Source organism: Eucyclogobius newberryi, unplaced genomic scaffold, assembly GCF_026437365.1.
Source record: "Eucyclogobius newberryi isolate DKJ021-1_F unplaced genomic scaffold, fEucNew1.0.hap1 SCAF_17, whole genome shotgun sequence".
In the NCBI taxonomy this organism is placed as follows: domain Eukaryota; kingdom Metazoa; phylum Chordata; class Actinopteri; order Gobiiformes; family Gobiidae; genus Eucyclogobius; species Eucyclogobius newberryi.
Genome location: NW_027315801.1, coordinates 27,892,342 through 27,919,218, shown reverse-complemented (window position 1 = coordinate 27,919,218; position 26,877 = coordinate 27,892,342). Strand labels below are relative to the sequence as shown.

The 26,877-nt window shown below is 42.8% G+C and overlaps 1 protein-coding gene across 1 annotated transcript; it reads right to left on the bottom strand.

The window, feature by feature from the left end:
• On the bottom strand, positions 1-26,877 carry emilin3b (elastin microfibril interfacer 3b). Its single transcript, XM_072449776.1, has 6 exons — positions 26,384-26,877; positions 9,064-9,186; positions 7,799-8,118; positions 5,198-5,544; positions 3,939-4,283; positions 1-1,687 (listed from the first exon to the last, which is right to left on the bottom strand). Exons 1-6 carry the CDS (start codon positions 26,560-26,562, stop codon positions 542-544), a joined length of 2,460 nt encoding a protein of 819 aa, XP_072305877.1. The 5' UTR covers positions 26,563-26,877; the 3' UTR covers positions 1-541.

Here is a 26,877-nt window from a genome sequence, read left to right as displayed (position 1 = left end):
CACTGCAATAGTTTGATATTTTATTCCTTGTCCATACCAACATATCTACTGTATGGGTTGTCACTTGAAGGCATTTTTAAAGCAGAAACACAATTAAAATTCATACACATTGTATATAGCACCATAGTTGACAGTACAGTATTATTAAAGTGTCCACACAGATCTGGTGTGCTTGTCAGTAGAAACCCGTAGCAGCGTATTAGCATCATTAATACACATTTCTTTTACATTTATCACTTAATCATCATAAAACAATGCAGTTCCTTCATATAAGTTAAAAAAAAATTTAAATGTATGAAAACGTAATATTTCTCCAAGCTGAAAATGCCCCATATAAAAACATGTGCTAGGCACAAAATAGGCGTGTCTTTGTTCCGGATCCTTTCACTTGACTGATCAAAATTCCCCACACATCTGGAGGCACTAGAGCACTGCGGCGGGAAGATGTCTTTCAATGGTTATGTTCATTTGCATCTGTGCTGTTTTTGATTTGAAACGAGAGAAGAAGTCACTTTGAGTCTTTTTCCGTAGCACACTAATGCTACTGGTCACCTTTTTGGCCAGTCGCAGCTTCTTTAGCAATACATTCTTTGACCTCGTCTTTCAGTTCAGCAAGTTGTTCTGAATGCACAGTGAGAGTACCGTTCACGTTTGCAAGATACGAATCCGAATGTTGCTCCAATTCTGCCCGGATCTGCTCCAAGTGTTCCGCTAGCACTCCCAATCCACTACACTGGCCTTCCACCTGGCTGACTCTACTGTCTACATCTTTGACCTCCTTCTTCACCTCCAATGCAGTGCTTTTGCAGCCCTGAAGCTCACCCGATAGGCGTCTTTTAAGCGCCACCAGCTCTCCCTTCAGATGGGCTAGTCTCCTCTCCCCAGCACCCAAGAGAGAAGCTTGGTGACCTACGACTTTGGTTATTCCTTGCACCTGGTTGACCAGTTGGTGCTCTCTCTGCTCCCAGGTCGCATTGGCGTGTCCAACCTCGGTTGCAATGAACCGTATGGAGTCTTTTAGACCTCTGAGAGTCTTATTTACTGAATGAATATTGACTTTTAGTAGTGTGATCTCACCACTGATCGCTCCCTCCTGCTCTTCTTGGGCAATCTTGAAAAGCAACCTCTGTAATGTGTTATTTAGCTGATCAAGTTGGTTGGATTGAGTGTCTAATCTGCCATTCATCCTTTTGTCCACATCCTCACAGTCTTCCACCCCATTGCCATCGATGCCCTCTGCTGGCGGGGTAGAGTGAGCGCAAGATGAGGTGCACAGGAGCTCCAAGTCGATGAGCTGTTTTTGGATGCCACCTAGATCGCCTTCCATTCGCCTTTTGACGGATTCTATCTCCAAAGCAGGGATCACCTGACCCTCCAGTAACGCCGGGGAAGTGGCGTTGCTGAGCTCTTCCACAGCCACAAATACTCTCTCCTCCAGTGTCTTCAGTTTGTCCTCCAGCATGGTTTTGAAGCCGTCCAGCCCAGCGGGGAGCCCAGCCACGGCGGTGATGGTGTTGCCCTCTGTGGTGGAGTTGTGGCGGTTCTCAAAGTCCAGAAAGCGGTTCTCGATCAGGGTCTCCACCTCGACGCTCTGATCCACCAGCGCCGCCTGCAACTGCCTCTGCGACTCAGTCAGACCCTTCACAGAGTCCTCCAGCAAGAGCATACGCTGGGAGAGGCTGTTCACCTGTCGTAAAACAAATAGAGTTTAAGGGAAATGTTCTAATTGATTAAATACAAATTTAAATATCAAGGCGACACATTTTCATTGGATTACCTGGTAATATATCATATATAATACTTATTACATATTATATATTACATATTATATTATATTATATATTATTATATTATTATACTATTATATAATATAAAGACTAATATAGCATGAGTAATAATAGACCAATTGATGGGTAAATGAATAGATATTCAACTACAAATAATTTTAAAAATGAATAAATGAATGAGTATATTTTATATTAAGTTCTTAAATGTCTTGATCCATTTATATAATAATAAATGTAAACAAATAATAAGCCTACAGTCCCTGTTGCAGAACACATTATTATTTTATTCCATTGCATTTATTTTATATTTTAACCACTTATAAAAATAAAAAGTAAATAAAACTAGGCCTGTGATGTAGCCTAAATAAAAGCAACAAAAATGATTTGTGTTGTCCGGTCATAATGTAAAAATCAACAATATTATGAGCCTTGTTCCCTTGCTTGAGAAACCCCCAGCCGCCTCTGACATGAACCTACTGTAGTTTTAATATAAGATAAGATAAGATAAGATATTCCTTTATTGTCCCACATGCGGAAATTTCATTGGTGCAACGCAGGAAGATACAGAGGTAGATACAGAAGAACAGATCACTTATAGGAAGTCTGAAAAACACTTTCAGTAGAAGATCTCCTATAAATAAATAAAAACTCCCATAGACAAATAAATAAATAAATACATAAATACCATTGCATGTGATCACGACAGTAATTGCACATGAATATGTGTCACGACAGCACATAGATTGCACATGAATTTCACAGTAATTGCACATGAATTCGCACAGCAACTGCACATGGTTAGGTCAGTATTGCGAGTGTTCAGTACTAACAGTTTTTGTTATAAAGTCTGACAGCAGCAGGAAGGAAAGACCTACGGAACCTTTCCTTCACACAGCGAGGGTGGATCAGTCTCTCACTGAAGCTGCTCTCCAGAGCGGAGAGAGTGTCCTGCAGGGGGTGACACTCATGGTCCAGCATAGATGTGAATCTAGCCAGGACCCTTCTGTCCCCCACCTCCTGCACCGAGTCCAGAGCACAGCCCAGGACGGAGCTGGACTTCTTGATGACTTTGTCCAGCCTCTTCCTCTCCCTCTCTGTGATGCTGCTGCTCCAGCAGGCCACACCTACAGGAGCTGATGCCACCACAGAGTCATAGAAGGTCTTCAGGAGTGGCCCTGTCACTCCAAAAGACCTGAGTCTCCTCAGGAGGTAGAGCCGACTCTGGCTCTTCCTGTACAGTGCGTCCGTGTTATGAGTCCAGTCCAGTTTGTGGTTCAGATGAACACCCAGGTACTTGTATGAGTCCACTCTCTCAATGTCCCGTCCCTGGATGTTCACTGGTGAGGGGGCAGTGGGGTGGCGTCTGCGGAAATCCACCACCATCTCCTTGGTCTTCCCCGCGTTGATGAGGAGGTGGTTCCGCTGACACCAGTCCACAAAGTCCTGCGCCAGTCCTCTGTACTCCGCGTCATCGTCGTCCGTGATGAGTCCGATGATAGCAGAGTCGTCAGAGAACTTCTGCAGGACACAGCTGTCCGTGTCATGTCTGAAGTCTGCAGTGTAAAGGGTGAAGAGAAAGGGCGCGAGGACAGTGCCCTGGGGCGCCCCCACACTGCAGGTCCGAGTGTCAGACACACAGTTCCGGGCTCTCACAAACTGGGGTCGGTCTGTGAGGTAGTCCAGGATCCACTCTGCCAGGTCATACTCCACACCAGCCGTCTCCAGCTTGTCCCTCAGGAGCAGCGGCTGGATGGTGTTGAAGGCGCTGGAAAGATCGAAGAACAGAATCCTCACAGAGCTGCCAGGCTTTTACAGGTGAGAGAGAGAGCGGTGCAGCAGGGAGATGACGGCGTCCTCCACTCCGATGCCAGACCGATATGCAAACTGCAGCGGGTCCATAGCTGAGCTCACGGTGGAGCGGAGGTGGTCCAGGACCAGCCGCTCCAGTGTCTTCATCAGGTGGGACGTGAGAGCCACTGGCCTGAAGCTGTTGAGGTCTTTGGGGCGCGGTGTCTTAGGCACAGGTACCAGACAGGAGGTCTTCCAGACCTGTGGTACCACCCTCAGCTTCAGGCTCATGTTGAAGACATGCTCCACAACTCCACACAGTTCATCTGCGCAGGACTTAATATGAAATGCATAGTTCTGTACCTGTCCACAGCAGCTCTCAGTGAGAGTCAGTCCTTGGATCTGGGCCTGCAGAGTCCCCAGCTCCTTCCTCAGTCCCGTCTCCCGTCCGTCCAGAGACTTCTGTATCTGCTCTTGTCCGTTCATGTGCTCGTGGTGGCACTGCTGCTGCACTGCACGGATCCTCTCGTCACAGTGAGACTCCAGGCCTGTCAGACGCTGCTCAAACCCATCCAGAATCTCACTGCGCACCCCGTCCAGCTTTTGGTTCAAAATCTCCTCTACGTTCAGGTTAGAACCAGCGATGGGCCGTCCTCTGGCGCCTTCGAATAACTTCTTCAGCTGCCCATCATGACCAAGAACCATGCCCTAAAAGACAGGAGAGCAGTATTACTACACTCAGAAGTGGGTTTGAGATGAGTAAGATTAGTAATTAAAGGGGCTGTACCTAATTTTTGTTTTGCCCCAGTACAGATATTGGAAAGAAACATTCCTATGGTCAAAATGAGATGGCTGTGTGCTGTCTGCATCATCTCAACAAAACAGGAAGTGTCATTGTTTGTTGCTGTGATGATTAACTCTCTGGTTTCTTTGTTGAGAAAAGCTCTTATAAACTCGTTGTGGTGACTAATGCAGCTCAACCTTCCCACCCACTTCAAAGTTCACCGTAGTTCTGGAAGTAAATGGCTCATGCCTTTTTGCCTCAGGGATTTGGAAAAATCAAGAAATTCAAGGCACAACACAGGCTAAGCAGCTACATGCTGACATGGTTGTTTGCAAAATGTTTCAACAGCTTTTTTTATAAAGGCTAAGACACAGTTTTTAAATACAATTACAGGACTAATTTTTCGACAGTAAAAGTCAGCAGTTTTAAGTTTATCAAAATGAAGAAGGAAATTAAAAGTTGAATGTATATTTACCGGAACAGCTTCTGCGTGTTAGAGCTGCTGAGACACTAGAGCAGTTTAAATCTTTGTTAAAAAACATATCTTTTCTCTCTGGTATTTTAATATTAACTGTATTGTATCATTATTGTTTATTAACTTTAGGTGTATTTTTCTTGATTGTATCTATGTATTATTGCACATTTTCTGTACAGCACTTTGTTTTTTTAAAGTTAAAGTATGCTTTATAAATAAACTTTAACATTGACATTGAGACTGAGGTATTTGTAATTACTTTCTCTGTTTACCTCTCTTTCGATCAATTTTTTTTGACAACTAATATTTACTCCTCATAATATTTTGAAAGATGTATTAATAATCACTTAGAATAACGTGTACCTGGATCTCCTCTATGATGTGTGCTTTGGCTCTCAGCTCATCCCTCACTTCCGTTACTCTTCCCGCCAGATCCCCAAATCCATTAAAGCTCTCCTGGCCCTCTAGCACGCCTGGGCTTCCATCCGGGATCACTCCGAACCCCACGGCGGAGTCTGGGGTGCGGGGCGGGTTCGGGAGCAGCGACACCAGGATCTTGTTGGTGTCTTCTCTCAGTGAAGTCCTCAGACGCTCCTCCAGTCCAACCACCACACCGTTCAAAGTGTCCAAACTCTGGGAGAGACGGCGAAAGTCTGCTTCCATGCGGTCCAAACGCTCACCAGTCACTCCAGCTATGCCAAATGCATTTCCTGATGGAAGACGCAGAGGAATTATGTTACAGAAACTTAAATGTGTTGAAAAAAATTACAAAAAAAGCTAGAGATGGAAAAATGATCATCTACAATCCAAATCAATGTTTAGAATGTATAGAAAATAACAATATAAATAGGTATAGATAACAAAACTGTCAAAATCAGCAAATTGAGTTAATAATGTGGATGGGACGATGACCGGTATCAAGGTATACTGTGATATTAAAAAGCCACAGTGTCAATACAGCGACAGAGTTTATTTATTTCACTGGATCCCAACAGTCCCAAGTTAATTTTGGGTCATTATATTCATCTGTCTTGGCGTAAATTATTTAAACCAACCAAAAGATAGTCCAACATAACTTTTAATTCATACTGTGTATTCCTATCCTAGTATATCAGCATTGTAGGCTACATGTTTTGCCCTGATAATTGAGCTTCCCAAATCTCTGTGGTATACAGTGTGGTATACAGTGTGGTATACAGTGTGAGTGTGGTATACAGTGTGGTATACAGTGTAGTATACAGTGTGGTATAGTGGTATACAGTGTGGTATACAGTGTGGTATACAGTGTGGTATACAGTGTGAGTGTGGTATACAGTGTGGTATACAGTGTAGTATACAGTGTGGTATAGTGGTATACAGTGTGGTATACAGTGTGGTATACAGTGTGGTATACAGTGTGAGTGTGGTATACAGTGTGGTATACAGTGTAGTATACAGTGTGGTATAGTGGTATACAGTGTGGTATACAGTGTGGTATACAGTGTGGTATAGTGGTATACAGTGTGGTATACAGTGTGGTATACAGTGTGGTATACAGTGTGAGTGTGGTATACAGTGTGGTATACAGTGTAGTATACAGTGTGGTATAGTGGTATACAGTGTGGTATACAGTGTGGTATACAGTGTGGTATACAGTGTGGTATAGTGGTATACAGTGTGGTATACAGTGTGGTATACAGTGTGATATACAGTGTGGTATACAGTGTGAGTGTGGTATACAGTGTGGTATACAGTGTGGTATACAGTGTGGTATACAGTGTAGTATACAGTGTGGTATAGTGGTATACAGTGTGGTATACAGTGTGCTATACAGTGTGGTATACAGTGTGAGTGTGGTATACAGTGTGGTATACAGTGTGGTATACAGTGTGGTATAGTGGTATACAGTGTGGTATACAGTGTGGTATACAGTGTGGTATACAGTGTGAGTGTGGTATACAGTGTGGTATACAGTGTGGTATACAGTGTGGTATACAGTGTGGTATAGTGGTATACAGTGTGGTATACAGTGTGGTATACAGTGTGGTATACAGTGTGGTATAGTGGTATACAGTGTGGTATACAGTGTGGTATACAGTGTGAGTGTGGTATACAGTGTGGTATACAGTGTGGTATACAGTGTGAGTGTGGTATACAGTGTGGTATACAGTGTGGTATGCAGTGTGGTAAACAGTGTGGTATACAGTGTGGTATACAGTGTGGTATACAGTGTGGTATACAGTGTGAGTGTGGTAAACAGTGTGGTATACAGTGTGGTATACAGTGTGGTATACAGTGTTGTATACAGTGTGAGTGTGGTATACAGTGTGGTATACAGTGTGGTATGCAGTGTGGTAAACAGTGTGGTATACAGTGTGGTATACAGTGTGGTATACAGTGTGGTATACAGTGTGAGTGTGGTATACAGTGTGGTATACAGTGTGGTATGCAGTGTGGTAAACAGTGTGGTATACAGTGTGGTATACAGTATGGTATACAGTGTGGTATACAGTGTGATATACAGTGTAGTATAGTGGTATACAGTGTGGTATACAGTGTGGTATACAGTGTGATATACAGTGTGGTATACAGTGTGAGTGTGGTATACAGTGTGGTATACAGTGTGGTATACAGTGTGGTATACAGTGTGGTATACAGTGTGGTATAGTGGTATACAGTGTGGTATACAGTGTGGTATACAGTGTGGTATACAGTGTGGTATACGTGGTGTTTTGGTCATGGTTATCATACATAATACATCTGCAGTACAATGCTCCAAACAAAGATATAAGATGATTGTATGCACTGTATCTAATCTTAGCATTGGTAGAGCCATTGCTTTGTTTTTATTGGTTTTCTGTGCCAGTCTATAAAGCTGGATTGGAATTTTACTCTCAACACACAAAGAATTGAAATTAAATTTCAATTCTTTGTGTGTGTTTCCTGAACCTGGAGAACCTCAAGAACCTTTAACTGACATCTTACCAAATGGTTTCCCAGTGCCAGCAGGCAGTTGTCCTGACGGTATGGGCCTTGAATCTGGGACACTTGGAAGTGGTCTGCCTGGTTCTATCTGCCCCTCCCCGGGTTTGTGGTCCACTGGGGGGCGGGGGCCATGGGGGAAGCCCTTCATCCCGGGACGATGGGGCAGACCTGCACCTTTGAACGGGGGCACCACCACACCAGGCTCCGACGTGGGGCCATCAAAGCAGTTCTCCCCAGAGTAGCCAGGACAGCACCTCCACTCTAGCTCAGTGACAGTCTTGTAGCCCACTTTGTACTTTGGCTTGTATATTGTCCTGTACCTGCAATAAAAAAAATAATGATAATTATAATAAAAAATAATGACCTAATGAATGAGTACATTAATAAATTAATTCATAAATGAATGTCACATTTTTTTTAATAAAATAAATATATCTTAGAGTAATAATGAAGCCTCCCTCAAGGTTGCATAAATAATCAGAATCATGGTGAAAGGGGAAATGGGATTGGCTAAGTAGAAATAAAAGGATGAAGTTGCTGGTAATGGGATTGACCAGATTAAGGAGGGACTGGAATATTAAAGTGAAGTGCAATATAAATGATGTGGTATAAGAGGACTCTTGGTAAACATCACTTCACCATGTTCAATCCAAATTGATTCTGATCCACAGACACATTTAAAATCTATTGCAATTTCCTCTGCAATTGAGTCCTTGAAAAAAACAAAAAAACAAAACCGCTCCAAATGCCAAATGGGTTGGGTCTGGTTAGTACTTGGATGGAGACGGCTGGAAAAACCAGGTGACACAGTGGGATAGCTGTGGCTCTAGTGCAAACTGTTGTGTCCTAAGTCAAGTCACTTCACCCATCTTTCCTAGTATGATTCTGGTGTGACTGGTGGTGGAGTGGCCCATGGCGCAGATTGGTAGCCTCACTTTCACTCAGGGCAGCTGTGACTATAGTATTGTATGGAGTGAATGAATAATGTCCTGTAAAGTGTCCTTTGGGTGTTCTGAAATACACCACAGTATCTGAAAATTAATATTATCATTATAAACATGTATTTATTAGTTTGATGAGCGAGTGCATGCATTAATTAAACATTTATAGGCTTACTGAACACTCAACCTTCTAAACATTCTAGTCCACTTGACCATTAGGTACCACTAGAGGGCAGCATTTAAAAGCAGTGTCATACAGTACATGATAGCTCTTACTCTCACCTATTCCATAAATCTAAAACTCTCTTTCATTTGAACACTTACATGACAACGGGACACTTCTGGCCCCAGATGCACTTGGTGGTGTATTCAGCCTTCACAAAAGGGATGGCTCCATCGTGCATGATACATGTGATGTTCCTCTGGACCACATAGGCACAGTGGTTCCTGTGAGGTGAAAATATACTTTATGGGTATCATAGTAAATATTAATTATACAGAAAAACAACTTATAAAACAATATCAAACACAATTTGACTAAACATAGGAATACAATGTGTTTTAATGTGCATATATTCTACAATTTCTTCCAAGTGTAGAACTGCCTTTGGCTGTCATAAGGTTATGGGAATGTTTAAGCATGTTAAATTCCATATGATAACAACATGGGGTCAATTGATTTAGAGCCAGGTCAGTGCTGTGGTCTGCAGTATGTCTCTGGTTTAGGGGAATGAGATATGAAATGCTCAAGGCTGTTTTCAATTGTGGAAGTGTTTATTCGTGTCCTGCGTTCCACACACAATAACTCCACTGTATCCACTTAGAGCAGTTGTTGCATCATTTTCATGTCTTGACTGTCTTCTTCTATTTGCTGTCCATTCATTGCCAGTTCAGGAACAGCAACTGCCTAATGTCCCCTTGGCCCCTCTCTCTGCTGCACAGGAAATGATGATCCGCACTCCCCAGCCTCATCTGAAGTTCCCCCCATCCTGAGGGGAGCATTTAGCAGCACATGCACCACTTAGCTTGGTTCCACAGCTGTTTCTGGAGAAATAGAAGGGTTTTGATTGGCAGGCAGAGGGAGTGAGAGGGGCGAGCAGGGGCCTCATGCCAAGTTAACTCATTCAGGGAGCTTATCCAAATGTGTGAGAAAGCATTGCACTACTGCTTTCTGCAAACCTCACATGTGTAGAAAGGATGTGGGGTGTAAGGGTGCCCTCTAGTGACTGGAGTTAGAACCTCTAATCTCACATTGATTTTAAGATAAGATAAAATAAGATATTCTGCATTGATGTGTAACCATTTGTGCTTTATTTGGTTTTGGTCCGGTCTTGACAGTTCCAAAGCAATACTTATTGGAGCTCAGTTGCTAATAGACTATCAATGGGATCAATATGCATTCACTGTCAACATTTTATTATCAATAGTCATGATAATACAAGAAATCCCTTCTTTTACTGATTTCAAGATTCAAGATTAATACAATTTGCTCTGATGGAAATTTGTCTTTGTTTTGACTTGATTGAGATTTCCATTCCATTTATACATTTATCACAAAGATGTGTGTTTCTCAAACTTTGGAACAAAATTCGTGGTATGCATGCTACTTTGGGTGGTACTCAGGGGTCTATTTAATTGTGTGTGGAGTCAATGTTATCCTCTTTTGTGGATAATTCTTGTCTTAGAACTATAATAGCCATGGTTTAATCATATCTAATATGAAACTGCTGTTGTCCTAATTTATATTTACATAGTCGGGGAGCCACATATTTTCTTAGGTGGTACTCGATATGTAGTAAGAACCTATGCTATTAAGCCTCTATCACAATAGTAAAAAAAATCATCACAATCATTCATACAAATTAAATTACCTTGTATTTGAATCTTAGCAGAAGAATTTATAACAATGAGAAAAACTCTGAAACTATTGGACTACTGCCTTGTACACATCACAGCTGTGTTGACAGAGAGCAGAGTGTCAGTCTGTGCCCACTCAGAGGACATATGTTAATGACAGTGGGAGCAGGGGAGGGGGTCTCAGTGACAGAGCCTCTTTCATCCAAGTCTGACAACCTGCTGCCCAGTCAGAGCTGTGAGAGGAAATGTGAATGAAAGAGCAGGATGAGAATATGCCAGTGGGCTTGCAAAATTCTTACCAATCAGTGAAATGGCCACAGGACTTGAATCATTGGACAGTATTTGAGAAGTTCACCCATATCTTAATTTCCGTTTTGGTTACAATTGTGCCAATCTGGATCTAAGACCTTTTCAAAACCAATTCCTCCTCCCTCTTGTTTCACTAAATTGTCGCGCATGTCAAAGTTATTTAATAATTTGTTTTCATATCACAGGATATAGAGATAAGCAATGGCTGAGCACTGAGCACTGATCCATGGGCTTATATTTCACTGGTGAATACCATGTGTGAGTATCTTGCTTGTTAGGTGCTTCCCTGTCCTCTATTCTTCTGTATAAAAGTCATCGTAGCAATATCAAATTATCGATAATACAGCTGATCACCCTGTTAGGGGATTGACATAAAATCAAGTAATAAAATAATGCACAGTGTGTAGCATAATGTGCTCGGAAGGGCACCAGCATGATCATCCGGTTTGGATTGAAATCATGTATTAACAATTGTTTTAGGTAAGGCAGTAGTTTCTGCCTCATGAGCCCATCTATATATATATACACTTTTTCAACATCAAAGCCAGCTAAAGCATTATTTTAATGGGAAATCAGGGGATGTGGGGGGCCTCACTATAAAACAAGTAATGAGTTGTTGTTGTTGTTGTTGTTGTTGTTGTTGTTGTTGTTGTTGTTGTTGTTGTTGTTGTTGTTGTTGAACGTCATATATAAAAAGCACCAGAATACAAGCAATTACATGACACTTTTGCTAAATATTCTAGGGGAGGACCCACAGACCCTCCTCACAGACCCCCCTCAAGAATAGTGATGCATTATATTTTTAAAGGAAAGTACTTAAGGTTGTATAACTGCCTTCAAAGCCCTGTGTAAAGGCAATTTAAATCTTCTCTCTTCTCTTCTTCCTCAGTGTGATTTATGTGACGCTGGCCAAGACACACAGATCAAGTTACACGCGGTCTATCAAGTGTAGCATGTCAAAAAGCTCTGTTTCTCATTTGCTCATATGCCCCAATCATTGGGACGTAAACAATAGCATAGCATTCCATAGAGTCCTTTATATTTCACAATACTGTATTCATTTACTCTCTAAGTACAAAAATGTCATTGTCATACTCAGTTACGTCAACAACAGCTCCACCTGCTGGCTTTGTGCTTTACAATCCCAATGGGACGTCCCTGTGCCGATCACTCCCTGTGCTCTCATACACTGTTCAATACAAGTGAACGCATCAAGGTTTAACGCCAAAGTCATTCTCAATTTTCAGACAAATCCTCATTTGAACGCATGGGTGGGCTGACATATAAGATTGCATCATGCTTATGTGGAATTATGGAATGCAGTTACAAATATGTTACTGCAGCTTTTGGGGAGATGACAATAGATAGAAAATCAAAAACTGCACTATTGTATTAGTGTATTATTATTGTATTGTATTGTACCTATTAAGGCATTATTATCTGCTATTCATGGATTTCAGCCTCCTGTTATATGCAACATTTTGAGATTTATTTCTCGTTCACAAGATTTAGTTTAAAATTGTTACTTGCTTGGACAAAAGTCCTAATTTTTTTTTATCATTCTGTGAACCATGGATACTGAATAGTGGGAAAGTTAGAAGATGGATCGTAGAGGTTTCTCCTTTAATATGAGGGCATCTATACTGCCCCCAAATTGTTGAAATCTAGAAACTCAAATGAAAGTGAGTTGCCCCATTGAATGCCCAGCACGAACCAATCAACTAAAGACAGTTAAATCAATTCAACTCTGTGGAAGAATGACAATATTAAAGTTTTAAGAGTTTTAAGATGCAATTTGAAGTTCTGTAACGAGTTCCTAATGGTTTGGTTTGGAGTGAGCTCCAGAGGGTGGGGCCGACTGCAGCAAAGGCTCTGTTCCCTAAGGTCTGGTGCTTTCTCCTGTTAGTTGGAGTGAGGAGGTTGGTTCTATAACATGGTCATCTGTTTTTATTATTTCTGTTTCATATTATCATTTTTATTTGGTGTGCAGCTTTTCATGATAGCTTTAAGTTGGGGACCTAAGCCACACCCATTTACAACCACTACCATGAATATTAGTAACACAAGTAACCTAACATGCATTTAAACATAATAATTTGTTGATATAATATATCAACAAATTATTATGTTTAAATGCATGTTAGGTGTGGCAGTAGGCCTTCATAACCCCTGACAGCCTATGGCCTGTGACCTGGGCCTTTAAAAGGAGGCTTCCTCACCTGCGCTGGCCCTTCTCGCCTCTGACGTCACCCGCCACCTGGGAGCAATGCGGGTGTTGTCGAGGTGTCGTCCATTGCCGCTCAAGTAGCAGGCCAAAGTATAAGCTCTCCGGTCCTCGACCAGATTGAGCTACTTGACCTGTCTCATTTACCTCCTGAAGAACAAGTTGGTGCCCGTTTACTCCTTCGGCAACATGCCTCGGTCTTCTCCGCCCACGATCAAGACCTTGGCTGCACAAACTTAATTTCCCATGAGATTCCTTTGTCCGACGATATCCCTATTCGACAGCGGCATCGACGTATTCCACCCTCAGAATATGAGGTTGTGAAGGATCATATTAACCAACTGCTGGAGGCACAAGTGATCCGAGAGAGCTCGAGTCCTTATGCCTCACCGATCGTACTGGTTCGTAAAAAGGATGGCACCTTGAGACTGCGTAGATTACCGACAATTAAATTGTAAAACCAGGAAGGATGCGTTCCCGCTCCCACGTATTGAGGAGTCTCTTGACTCTCTCACCGGTGCGCGTTGGTTCTCCACTTTAGATCTGGCAAGCGGATATAATCAAGTGCCAGTTTCTGAAAAGGACCGGCCGAAAACTGCTTTCTGCACTCCATTTGGCTTGTTCGAATGGAATCGAATGCCCTTTGGCCTGTGTAACGCTCCGAGCACCTTTCAAAGGTTAATGCAGCCAATCTTTGGGAGTCAGCAGGGGCAGTCACTGCTTCTCTATCTTGACGACATCATAGTCTTCTCATCCGATGTGGGGCAGCATTTGGGAAGGCTAGATGGCGTTCTGAGTAGGTTACATCAAGAAGGTCTTAAAGTGAAACTAAGTAAATGTAGTTTCTTTCGTCAGGAAGTAAGCTACCTGGGGCACATAATTTCAGATAAGGGAGTTGCCACTGACCCCGGGAAGATCCAGGCAGTGGCTGATTGGGCGGTTCCCACTACAGTGTCCGAGCTCCGCTCATTTATTGGATTTGCGAGTTACTATCGCCGGTTTGTAGAAGGGTTCGCCAACCTTGCCGCGCCGTTGCATCGGAGAGTGGCAGAATTGGTAGGTAGATTTAAGCGAAAGTCTTTCAGGTGTAGCCTGGAGGGATGGGACCAGGAGTGTCAGGCAAGCTTTGATGGCTTAAAGGAGCGACTCACCAGCGCCCCAGTGCTTGCATACGCGGATTTTACCTTACCGTTTATCCTCGAAGTAGATGCAAGTCACAGTGGCCTGGGCGCTGTGCTTTCGCAAGAGCATGGAGGCAAAGTGAGACCCATAGCTTATGCCAGTCGAGGGCTACGAGTGACAGAACGGAACATGTCAAACTACAGTTCAATGAAGCTTGAACTCTTGGCCCTAAAGTGGGCCATGACTGAAAAATTCAGGGAATATTTGTTGGGACATAGGTGCGTTGTGTACACCGACAATAACCTGTTAAGGCACCTTTCAACGGCAAAACTCGGGGCTGTCGAGCAGCGTTGGGCGTCGCAGCTCGCATCTTTCGATTTTGAGTTGAGATATAGATCAGGTCGAAGCAACCGTAACGCAGACGCTTTGTCTCGCCAACAAGACTGTGACCCACTAAACATGGCCGCTCTTGTTCCGGGTATCACGGTGCCACCTTCCTTACAATTGTTGTACCCACGGCCTGTGGAAGTAACGCAGGCTGTGGTGTCCGCGCTGCCGGATCGCTCGTCGGTTGACGTTCGAGCCCTTCAGAGTTTAGATCCTGTGATTCAGGAGGTAGCAGTCTTATGGAGACAAAACCGAGAACCAGACCCTGAGGAGAGAAAACGCTTATCACCTCCCGCCATGGTACTGCTTCGGCAGTGGGACAGGTTAGTGGAAAGGGAGGGTATACTTTATCGAAAGATCTTTCGCCCTGATGGTGGCGAGGCTGTGTTCCAGCTGTTGTTGCCAGTCACCATGATCGAGGAAGTACTGACCCAATTACACAATGATCACGGCCATCAAGGGGTGGAGAGGACCTTGGCACTCTTGCGAGCACGGTGCTACTGGCCGGGGATGTCGAAGGCAGTTAGCCAGTGGTGCCGGCAGTGCATCCGTTGTCAGACAGCTAAGGACTCTAGGCCCCCAGCTCGGGCACCGATGGGTCACCTTTTGGCCTCACGGCCCAATGAAATTATTGCCCTTGATTTCACTCTGTGTATTCACTCAATGTATTGGTCATTACAGACGTGTTCAGTAAATATACGCAGGCGTTTCCAACTCGTGACCAGCGGGCGTTGACTGTCGCGCAGATCTTGGTCTCAGAGTGGTTTTCAAAGTTCGGGGTGCCAGCAAGAATTCATTCTGACCAGGGGCGCAGCTTTGAGAATTTGGTCATGCAACAGCTTTGTGGTCTATACAATATTGCTAAATCACGGACAACCCCTTACCATCCGTCCGGGAATGGGCAGTGTGAGCGATTTAATCGCACGTTGCACAATTTGCTTCGCACCCTGCCCACTTCCCGTAAGCGCGATTGGTGTTCTTGCCTGCCTCAAGTCCTTTATACGTATAACACCACACCGCACCAGTCTACTGGGGAATCCCCATTTTTCCTGATGTTCGGCCAGGAGCCTAGGCTCCCAGTCGACTTCCTGCTGGGTCAGGTGGTCGATCCTGTGGCCGGGCATCATCATGAGTGGATCTTGGAACATCAAACCCGCCTACAGCTTGCTTTTGAAGGGACGAAGGAACGCTTGAGAACTGCAGCAGGACGTAGGAAGGCTCACCATGACCGGGACATTCGTGATGAACCGTTGAAGGATGGAGATGCAGTTTTACTGCGTAATACAGGCGTTTGTGGCCGCTGTAAAACGCAGGACTTGTGGTCTTCCATTCCTTATGTTGTTGTGAGAGCTCATGAAGGGGGAGCGGTGTACACCATTGCACTTACCCATGACCAGACAAAAGTCAAAACTGTCCACCGGTCTTTGCTGAAGGCCCTGGTTGGTACCGACCTAACTGGGGGGACCCAGGAGGACAACCAACCAGGAGCTACTCGCCAACTATCTGAAGAGCCGTTTAGCAATTGTAGACTTGTGGATTGTCTCTGAACACCAATTACCTTCGCTTCTAAACCAAACCGCGGGTAGTCAACCTCCTTTGACTCCGGTCTCTACTGAGCCGGAGATACCTACAGTGGACACACCCACGTGGGAACCAGAGCCTTCATCACCGGTCGACGCTGGCGCGCGTCGGTCTAGGCGCCCCACCGCTGGTTGCCACCCGAATCCGCATAACTTGCCACGGTCAACATTGGACATGTAAAATGGTGTCTCCTGTTGCTTGGTAGAACAGGTTGGAAAGTTCATCGTTGGGGCGACGATGCAAGGAGGAGGGGTAGAATGTGGCAGTAGGCCCTCGTAACCCCTGACAGCCTATGGCCTGTGACCTGGGCCTTTTAAATGGAGGCTTCCTCACCTGCGCTGGCCCTTCTCGCCTCTGACGTCACCCGCCACCTGGGAGCAATGCAAGCGGCATGAGGACCGGAGCATTCGTTCTGATCGCCCCAAAAACACCCCAAAGTTTAGGCTTAAAGCCAGCGATCACACCAGCGTGTTAATCAGGTTGGTTTGCGCATCGTGCGCTCACCAAACCCTGCTCAAACCTTGTATGACTCGTGCCGCACGCTCCCCAGGTTTAACGCCCCGGTAAGCTGCCTCTCTTCCATAGATTGATATTGTATTCAAACTCGCTCTAATTTAGCACTGTTTGTAGTGCGTGACGTTATGTGTTATGTGTTACGTTATTATCCAGATGCCCCTCTCCTGGTGAAGTGGTCCCTGCCCTGTGTGGACGGTCCCTCATCTGCCTGAAGAGTGGCTCCAGTTCGCCTCAGTCGGTCCCTCATCTGCCTGAAGAGTGGGTCCAGCTCGCCTCCGACGGTCCCTCATCTGCCTGAAGAGTGGGTCCAGCTCGCCTCCGACGGTCCCTCTTCTGCCTGAAGAGTGGGTCCAGCTCGACTCAGACGGTCCCTCTTCTGCCTGAAGAGTGGGTCCAGCTCGACTCAGACGGTCCCTCATCTGCCTGAAGAGTGGGTCCAGCTCGACTCAGTCGGTCCCTCTTCTGCCTGAAGAGTGGGTCCAGCTCCAGTCTCCTTGTGTCCGTCTGTCCGTCTGTGAGAGTCGGATCTCTCCTTCACTGGAACTCCTCCAGGTTTCTACGCTTTTTTCCCAAAGAGGTTTTTTTTGTAGTTTTTCCTGGCCGAGAAGGAGAGTCTAGGGACAGAGGACCCTGGGACATCGTCCCTCGCCACCACAGACATTGTCTGACTTCATCGCCACCACAGACATTGTCTGACTTCATCGCCACCACAGACATTGTCTGACTTCATCGCCACCACAGACATTGTTGATTCATTTCTCCCTGTGGCCCTCAGAGGCAACTGTTGTTGTGATTTTGGGCCTTACAAAAATAAATTGATTTGATGATTTGATTTGATGTGCAGGCTTTGTGCGCCAGGATTCCTCCCAGCCACGGCGCGCATAGTGCACAGATTTGAGCACCGGTATGTATCTCTTTTCCTCTCTCCCTCGCTTGTTGCGCACGGTTCTGGACATCCATCTGAGAGTTAATTTCCCAAACTATTGTACATTATAGGATTGGTAACCCCGCGGGTCTCTCCTCCGACCCCAAACCCAGAACGTCTCTCCTCCGACCCCAAACCCAGAACTTCCCTCCAAGTGCCCTGGTGGGTTTGGGCACGTTCGCACCGGCCCCATTCTACATTGAGACTGTAACACGAGTTTTTGAGTGTCGGCTCTGGCACCCAGCTGGACTGTGGGACTGTACCGGGTCCCAGGCCTGCTGCTAAGGACCAGCGCCACCTCCTGGTAGGGTAATTGGGCTAAGTGCCTTAAGGGACAATCTGGGCTGCTGTTTTATTTTACTTTTGTTATTTTGGTGAATTGTTTAAATGTGTCTACTGTTTTAGAGGTGTGAATGTGTGAATGAGAGTAGTAGTAGTTTTATTATTAAAAATACAAATGTTTTATTTATTCTATCTTTAGATTTAATAAATGGTGAACTGTTTTCCTATATCTGAGTCTCCTGGTCCACTCAATCAAAGAATTTGCGCTTGCCTTACTTGTGCATGTGTCCCTGGCACCAATCCAGGGTGGCGTTGTTGGAAACTAATACAGTCAATAATTATTCATTTAACCCATAAATTGGAATTCATGTGGAAGACCTCCACCTAAACATCATATCCCTATCGTAGCCACGACATATATATATATATATAAATAGTCTTACATATTTAAATGAGCAACCCAGACCCATACAGATATGAAATGAGGCTAGCCTTAGCTGCCAAATTATGGTAATTTCACACATCATTTCAAACATAACTTGATCCAGACCATAATAATAAATGCCATTCATGCAGCATTAGTCAATCCGTCCTAGTGTTTATATGGTTTCGTTGGAGGACCGTTCTATGACCTTAAAACACACACTGAAGCTGCTCCAAGATTCCAGATGTACAAAGAAAACACAGTTGAGACCCTGGGCCTGTGTTCACATATCTGTCAATGTCATTTGTGTCTCTGAATGACATTTTATCCCCTGCACTTTCACTAAAGACTCAGGGGGCTGGCCTTGAGAAAATGGGATCGAAGGGTTGAGTCAAATCCTCTCTCCACTGCACTTGTGAACAGGCCAGTGGCAGGTCACCTCCTCTGTTGTGTAAAAAATGAGGTCTGCGGCCAACCGAGCTGAGAGCGTGGCCAGGAGAGATAGTGAGCGCAAACTTATACAATCCACTTTGATATTGAGAGGGACAAAAATGTGTATATATAAAGTATATGTAGGAGACATAATGTAGCGCTTACTAATAGTGTCAGTGTTAGCCAAGCAGGGTTGTTCAATAAGTCAACAAAATTTTACGAGATTAGATAAGCAGGTCTTTTGCAAATGCGGCGGTCCCAAGCAAATAGAAACAGTAAGTAGCCGCTGATTATCCAATGTGACTTATGGAATAGTATTACAGCACATGTCTCTGGATGAAAATAGAATGAGCAGGTGAAATATTACAGAGAATTTGAACCACTATAGACATAATGAGGCTTTAACTTTGCCCATGGGACAGAAAACGGCATCTGCTCGGACATGAACCCAAAATAAAAGAGCAGAGAAGGTCATTAAAAAGGGAAGTTAGTGAATCATTTAACCCACATAAAACTTTCAGAGCTAGTTTATGGCCATTTAAGTGCTGTGACCTTACAAGATTTCACTGTAAAGGTTGGGTGAAATTAGCCAAAACAACAAGCAAATGCAAAAGAAACTCCCAATAATCTAGTCAGAAATCAACGTACTTGGTCCACCCAAGCTCTAGTGATTAGGTGAGTCCAGAACCTTACCTGACCTTTTTGTCACATTGATACATTTGTAAACTGACCTTAAGCATGTTCAGATAAGAATTTTATTTAAATCAAATATATGAAAGGAAAAAAAAGTGAAATTGTAATACTCAAGGACTTATGGACTTCTACTTCCTCCTTTTGGTCTGAGTGAGTGTCTTGGTGGGTGATGGAATCAGCATATCATCTGCCTCATAAAGATCTTGACATATACTTTTCAGGCTTTTTAGACTTTGGTCACCTTAGCCTCAGACATGTATGTAGTAACTCAAGATCAAGCCCCAGACAAGTAACGTGTCCGCTGCTCATTGGCACATGTCACCAGTTTAGCTTTTAGCTGCTAGCTACATCCGGTGCTTCTACAGCCACTGAGCATGGGCAGGAGTGCTCTACCACATGAGCCAGGGCCAATCAGAGCGAGAGTAGGTAGAGAGGGGCAAAAAAGTCTATTTTGTATATGTGTCCTTTAAAGTTTTAGTTTTCTTTCTTCCAGAAGCTTTATTTGACTGGACAGCTGTAGCGTGAAATGGGGAGAGAGAGGATACAGAGACAACACATGTGCAACACCCTTAACCACTGCACCACTGGTGAGCACCCTCACACTTTTTCAATGGTTAAGGCCCAACAGGGTGTTGGCTTTGCGACAATGAATATTCATCGTTGACAAGATTCTTGTTTTGTAAAACAAAATGATCAAGATCTTGACTGAGATAAAATGCTAAGTGTGTATAGTAATACTATTAAATAAACAAATAACCTTTTGCATTAAACTCTCTGATTATCTGTAATTTCATTTACCAACCCTCCCTTCATTTTTCACATTTTATGATATGAAGCTAATCCCAGTTGCTTCCAGTCCATAATTTGGAATGTTTTGTTTGTACATTTTAAAGGGTCTATATGTTCCCCCTTCATCTTCTCACACAAATTGTCATCACACTATGCCATTTTACGGCTGCTCCAGTTGCACCGTAAATATTTCCAGTATAGTGTTACAGTTCCTAAATCCCTTCACAAGCTCCCGGGTGAAAAGGCAGCGTTTCCCTCTCAGATTTTCATGTGGAGGGTTTCGACAAATATTATTACTGCTGGACCTCCACCCTGCGCCAGGCCCAAAACAACTCACCTTTCCCTGCCTCTTCCTCACAACCTCATGCTGCAATCTCCAGCTCTGCACCATCAGCAGCTTACAGGTAAGTTGTGTTTGATTTTTCTGGCAAATTCTTCATTTACTTGATCAAATATGCTATGCTTTGCATTTTTTGTGGATTCTGGTCCAAATGAATCTCATGACAGCCGTCCCCAATCCCAATCTATAACCACTGTCCAGAGTGTCCTGTGTCCTGTGTCCTGTGTCCTGTATCTCTATCCCTATCTGTATCTGTATCTGTATCTGTATCTGTATATGTATATGTATCTGTATCTGTATCTGTATCTGTATCTGTATCTGTATCTGTATCTGTATATGTATCTGTATCTGTATCTGTATCTGTATCTGTATCTGTATCTGTATCTGTATCTGTATCTGTATCTGTATCTGTCTCTGTCTCTGTCTCTGTCTCTGTCTCTGTCTCTATCTCTATCTCTATCTCTATCTCTATCTCTATCTCTGCACAGGTGCATTGTTTCACTTTTCTGGTGGGGGTCCGCCACCTGCTTGTCTTTGTAAGTTGTTACACTGCCTTGAATGTTCCATTCTTTTTAACGGATCTATATTGCATTAGAAGTGTTTTTATCCCTTAAAATAAACTTAACAAACATGCATTCTGAAAGTGAGTAGGCTTGCCTCTCCACAGATCTTACCTGTGACACTTTTAAGGTTAACCTTATTGTATGTTGTAATTTGCATTGGTGACGCAGGAAGAATGAGGAATGGGAAAACAACACGTTCATACTTGAGTATACATTTTAAATTGAGGTGTTCCTCAGCTACTGCTTATTGTTCGGAACAGGTTTGCAATTTAAAAGTTAACTTCAATAATTTTGACATGTTCGGTCCCTTCGTGCTGATGGTTCTCTCCTGCAGGCACCCTGACTGTTTGAACTCAAGTCAACTGGGATAACATTTGACAGATTTATGACTGCCAATGAGCGGATACAATTTGTACTTTTAATATTAGGACTTTTACCACTAATAACTCGCCTCTTACGGCTCATATCATACCCTTTATATTTGTAATGATGGCTATTTTTGACGAACTATGTCTCCTTTGTGCACAGGTTGCTCTTGCGAATACCGAGTACCCTTTAGGGGAGGACAAGCCAGATTTAGGACAGAAAGGATCTTTCAGAAATAAGGTCACACGTTAAGCAAACTGTTATAACTCAGAGGCCCACAATTGTCCCAACAAATGCTAAGAATTTGGCCATAAGGCATCAATGCTAACTTCAATAAATCCAGTAGAATGTTTGGCTTCAGACACATAAGTTTAAGATGTTGTTTTGTGATAATGTGTATTTTCACTGGGAGTATACTAAGCGGATCAAGACTGGTAGTGAAAAATCACAATGGTAATATATCCTGAGGCATTTCAACAAGCTTATAATCTACTTTGTGTGTGAACAGGCTCTAGGGGTAAAATGAATGTTATGAGGCTCCTTGCACAGTGTTTACTATTGAGGTAGAATAAGGTCATAACCAAATTTTCAATAAATGGTCAATGAATTATAAAAAACGTTTATGATTAGCTAAATTGCTGTTAAATTGATGGATGGATGGACCGATGGAAATCACTGGACATCCCAGCTCTATTGTTAATGGTGAGTTTAATGGTTGCTTTTCATGGGTAACAAACGGTCCACTTAAACCACTTATAGATCTCATTGACAAAGATGACCCCAAGACCACGCCATCATAAATTTCCCCCATTAAAACAAAAGTATTGACTTGAAAACAAGCCATTAACCCCGTGCAGCATTATCACGTTGCCCGGTCATGTATCAAATTCAGCATCTCCCAGATTTCAAAGCCTGGCAATAGATAAATACATGGTTTACTGCCAAGCCTCCGTGACCCCATAGCAGGACACAAGCTCCATTCTTGTTCTCCACTGGATGTGTCATACAAAGTTACAACAACGCAGTTCAACCTTTGACCTCTCCCAACTCCGTGACCCTTAGCCCCTGATCTCCATCTCATACATCACAGGGAAAGCCTTGCATGCAGCCCTAATCTTCTCAGACAAGACATGCGGCATAATCGAATTATACTAAAGCAATTTGGCAAAATGCTGATGCTCCAGCCAGGTCCTGGGTTTTACAGGAGACTGTGGGAGTTAACAATGACAATCCGGCTGATCCCAATGATAGACATTTGTGAGCTCAGTAATGGGTTCAGTGAACAGCTGTTAGTTCTTTGCACTTGACAACACCAGTGACATCACAATAGTAAGTAGTAATTGATTTTTTAGCAAAACATAAAAGATTATATTTTGTTGATTGGATGATCAGTTACTTAAAAAGCTTTTTTTTTTAAAAAGAACATCTGCTTTTTGTATTCTTTGTTTGGGTTGAGAGCAGTATTTTGATTCAGGATTGTTATATATTTGTCAAAATTAAGGATTTTCCCTTTGCGAGATTGCGGGCCATTGTTTCCCAGAGCCAAACCGGCAAAATAAAATATATTCGTTAACAGATGAAACCCATTTAAGTAAATAAAGATTTATGTGATTTTAAGAAGAACAATGGAACCTTCAATTTATCTTGTCCCCTGTGTTGAAAAGAATCTCCCTTGACAAAAAGGCTATGGAAGACATTACAATTTAGCGTTGCTGTTCACTTGGGAACTATATTTTCTTGGGGAGCAGTCAGTGGTCGGATTTAACGACTGCTGTGACTGCTAAATCAAATGACTTGCTCTGCTTCCAAAACACAGACAATCATTCATAGGGAAGAACAAAAGATCTGCCAACAGCTGAGAATGCTTCAGAAAATATCAAATAAAAATCACGTTTGTTGCACGTGACACTGGGCATGCTCAGATTTTACAAGCACAACTCTTACCAGGAACAAACCAACATGTAGACACCACCGGGAGCACACACATAGACTGTGGAGGGTGTGTTATTTTTAAGCCCCTCTTTCCACTGACCACAACAACTGAGCTCATATAACGGGACTGAGGTGGTCTGACACTGACAAACAGCAGGTCCCTCGGGGGCCATGTGTCCAGCGAGGGTCACTTGGCCAGTGAGAAGGCTAGACATGAACTTGCAGAAAATCAAAACTCAACTGTCCAGAACGATGTTTAGTATAGAAATACACAAACATAGAAGAGACATATGAAATGACAAATTACAGAGACCTTAAACCTCTGCAGGGCACTGGATATTGCAAAGGTAAAGATATATATATATATATATATATATATATATATATATATATATATATATATATATATATATATATATATATATATATATATATATATATATATATATATATAGTGCCTAGACCTGAAATCCTATTTTCTGATGCTCAGTGCTCAGGGTTCTCTCCATTGCTTTCCATTCAACCACAAAACACTTCAATTAGAATTAATAAAGTAAATGAGTTAATTAGTAAATACTGTAATCTATTGACAGTCTACAAATAAGGATGTTAAGATTATTTGGTTATCTGATAATAGTGATGATTCAGGTCACAATATAATAAAAATAAATAACCATGATGTGAAACTTGTAGACAGTAACAATCAATATTTTTAATCAATTAGTTTTTTTCATTCAGAATGTTTAATTGCACAAAGCTAGAAAGGAATTTTGATCCATTAAACTTGTGAATGAAAGTGAATTGAGTATTTCAGTGCCAACAATCATGAAGAATCATAAAATTGTGATGTTTCCTCTCACAACAATCCCCACTTGTGCTGCACAGTAGAATGGCCCTGTCATTTGTCATTATCGCCATCTTACCAGCAGCATCTGTCACAACCACTCTGTGTAATATAGCTGTCATAATTTGGCATGTGGCGTTATAAATAAAGAATATGGAGCCACTGTCAGAGGGTAGATTTTCAGGCCAGATGGTAAAACTATTGCTCTGATGATGGTGAGATTTTGCGAGTGTACATAGTGTAGAGGGTGGGAATTATGATGACTCAGTTGAGGTGGTCCTGAACAGGAAAAATAAAAGAATTCCCAATCCTAATAACTAAAGTGAGGATGAGGGTGAAGACCTTACCATTCAAGAGGCCCCTAACTCTATGGCATCGAGACAGACAGTATTTTATAAGCACAGTTAATCCTAATTTTGACATTTACTTCAACTGACCATAATCGGCAAAAATGTTCATACCTTATAAAAGAGTATAAAGCAGGTGCACAAAAAAATAACATAAACATGACAAGGGTAAACTAGGGATTTAACTAGATCTAGACCAGGACTTTATCAGGTAGGACAAATCTAGAGTTTTATACATTCAAGTTTAACTCATTTCTAACACGTTGTAACCAAATCTAAATAGGAGTAAACCTGGTGCATCAAACAAGACATATCATATATTAGTTTCCCCTGGGTGTTTATTAAACTGTGATATACCAAGAACCACAATATTGATCAAAAAGCCTTGATAATAGAAACAGGTCCTATCCTGTTCAAAACTGCTGCTGGCTTCAACTCTTCACTGTACCATGCAGTGGATTTTAATCAATGTTTTTTACTGTTGAAAAATGGTCATGTGACATCATTTACCCTTTGTGTATTACCTGGAGTCAAATTTTAAAAAAATAATCACAAGTAGGTATATGGTTGTGGGCAGAAATGGGCTAAACAGGCATAGAACAAATAAAATACTCTACAACTCAGAGTAAGCAAATGATGGAATACCATTATAACATGGTTAAAAACTCATAAAAGTCAATAGAATTTAATACGTCCTCTTTAGCCTGGATCAAGACGTAGCTTAGCACAACAGGACGAAAACAGGCTAAGGATCCCATGCACCCATCCCACACTTTGAGAACCTCACTAAGAGACATGTTGGAGAGGCAGGTTGCCAAGGGAGCTGTCCAAGTGGATAACAGCTCTCGAGGGACGCCACGCAAAAGACACAAAGCGCAAAAACCTTCAAGGGTGGAACAACAACGTTTTGATTATTAACAAAGGAGGCATTAAGTGGATTAAATGTGTTTTGTGGTGCACTTTGTTGCTTTGAAATTACACTCACAGTTTGGTTTCTTAACTTTAACATGTCCTGCCTTTCCTTTGGGAGCTTACCATCCTTATAATGAAGCTGAAGCAGTGTCATCCCCTTTATACCTTTTCAGCTGTACTTTGAGTCGGACTGAGATGGGTCAATAATTGCATGATCATCTTCAAACGTAGCACTGCTAAACGCAAATAATGGCATTGTTTCCCTGAGGTGAGACTGTTTCTGTGTAATATTGGGCCTCTGGGTCACAGATGGTTTAAGGTGTAAACCACTGAAAAGGAGGCTGTGGGGCTCAACAATAATATTACTTTTACCGGTTCTTGCATCTCTCCTGCGTCTGTCACATGCACAGGCTCCAGGTGAACATGCATTGGTCCAGTGATTTCAAAACTTAAATACCGGACTTTGTAGAGCATTTTTTTTTTAAACAAAACCCATTGTTATGGCCAACTTGCATTTAAAAATGCCCATATTAAACCAATTCGGCTGTAAATTAGTAACAGGATTAGAAGGAGTGATGACTAAATTTGAACTAAACCAAGTATTAACTGAATAATACAAGATACAGTAAATTATCTTTGAAATAAGGATGAAATCAAGTCAAGACAAAACTTAAGATTTTACATGAATGGAACCTATTAAAAAAATGGACCCAAACCAGGTCTTTGTAGACACCGAAACCAAATCTTACTGTAACTTAAAAACAAATACACTCGGCATTAGTACAAAAAACTCACTTACTTGTGTCTTGTCATTGGTTTATTTGGCAAGTGCTGCGGGGTCAGACCAGCCTTGTACAGGTTATATCTGCTTCCATAGTAAGGGTTGACATGTCCTCCATAATAAGTCCCTTTACTGCACACCAAAGTTATAACTGCTCCCAGAAGCAACAACTGTGCAACACACGACTTGTTCCTCATTTTTGTTTGTTGGTTAAAGCTCAGACAAATCCAAGAAAAAGCTAAGCAAAGACGTAGAAGCTGTATATTGCCTTCTTCATAGGTCCCAGATGAAGATAGGGAGCCCAAATAGTCATTGCATCAGCAGCATCTCCTCCAGCTCCGCACACAGACAAGATGAACCAAAATGAATAGTCCAAAGGCAGAAGGGAGGAGGAGAAGAGGGCAGAGGTGTGCAGGAGGTGGGGCTGAGAGGGTCCAGTCCAAAGTGTGTCTAAACTGGGAGCTTCATGCACACACAGGACGGGTGCAGAGTCGACTCTTGGAGTGCTCTGA

Bases quoted from the DNA above. Each gene is read 5' to 3' on its own strand.
- emilin3b (XM_072449776.1), bottom strand. From the start codon at position 26,562: ATGAGGAACAAGTCGTGTGTTGCACAGTTGTTGCTTCTGGGAGCAGTT. The intron at 9,187-26,383 runs GTAAGTGAGTTT...TTCACCTCACAG, and splicing joins AAACCAATGACAAGACACAA to GAACCACTGTGCCTATGTGG. The intron at 8,119-9,063 runs GTAAGTGTTCAA...TTTTTATTGCAG, and splicing joins CAGAAGTGTCCCGTTGTCAT to GTACAGGACAATATACAAGC.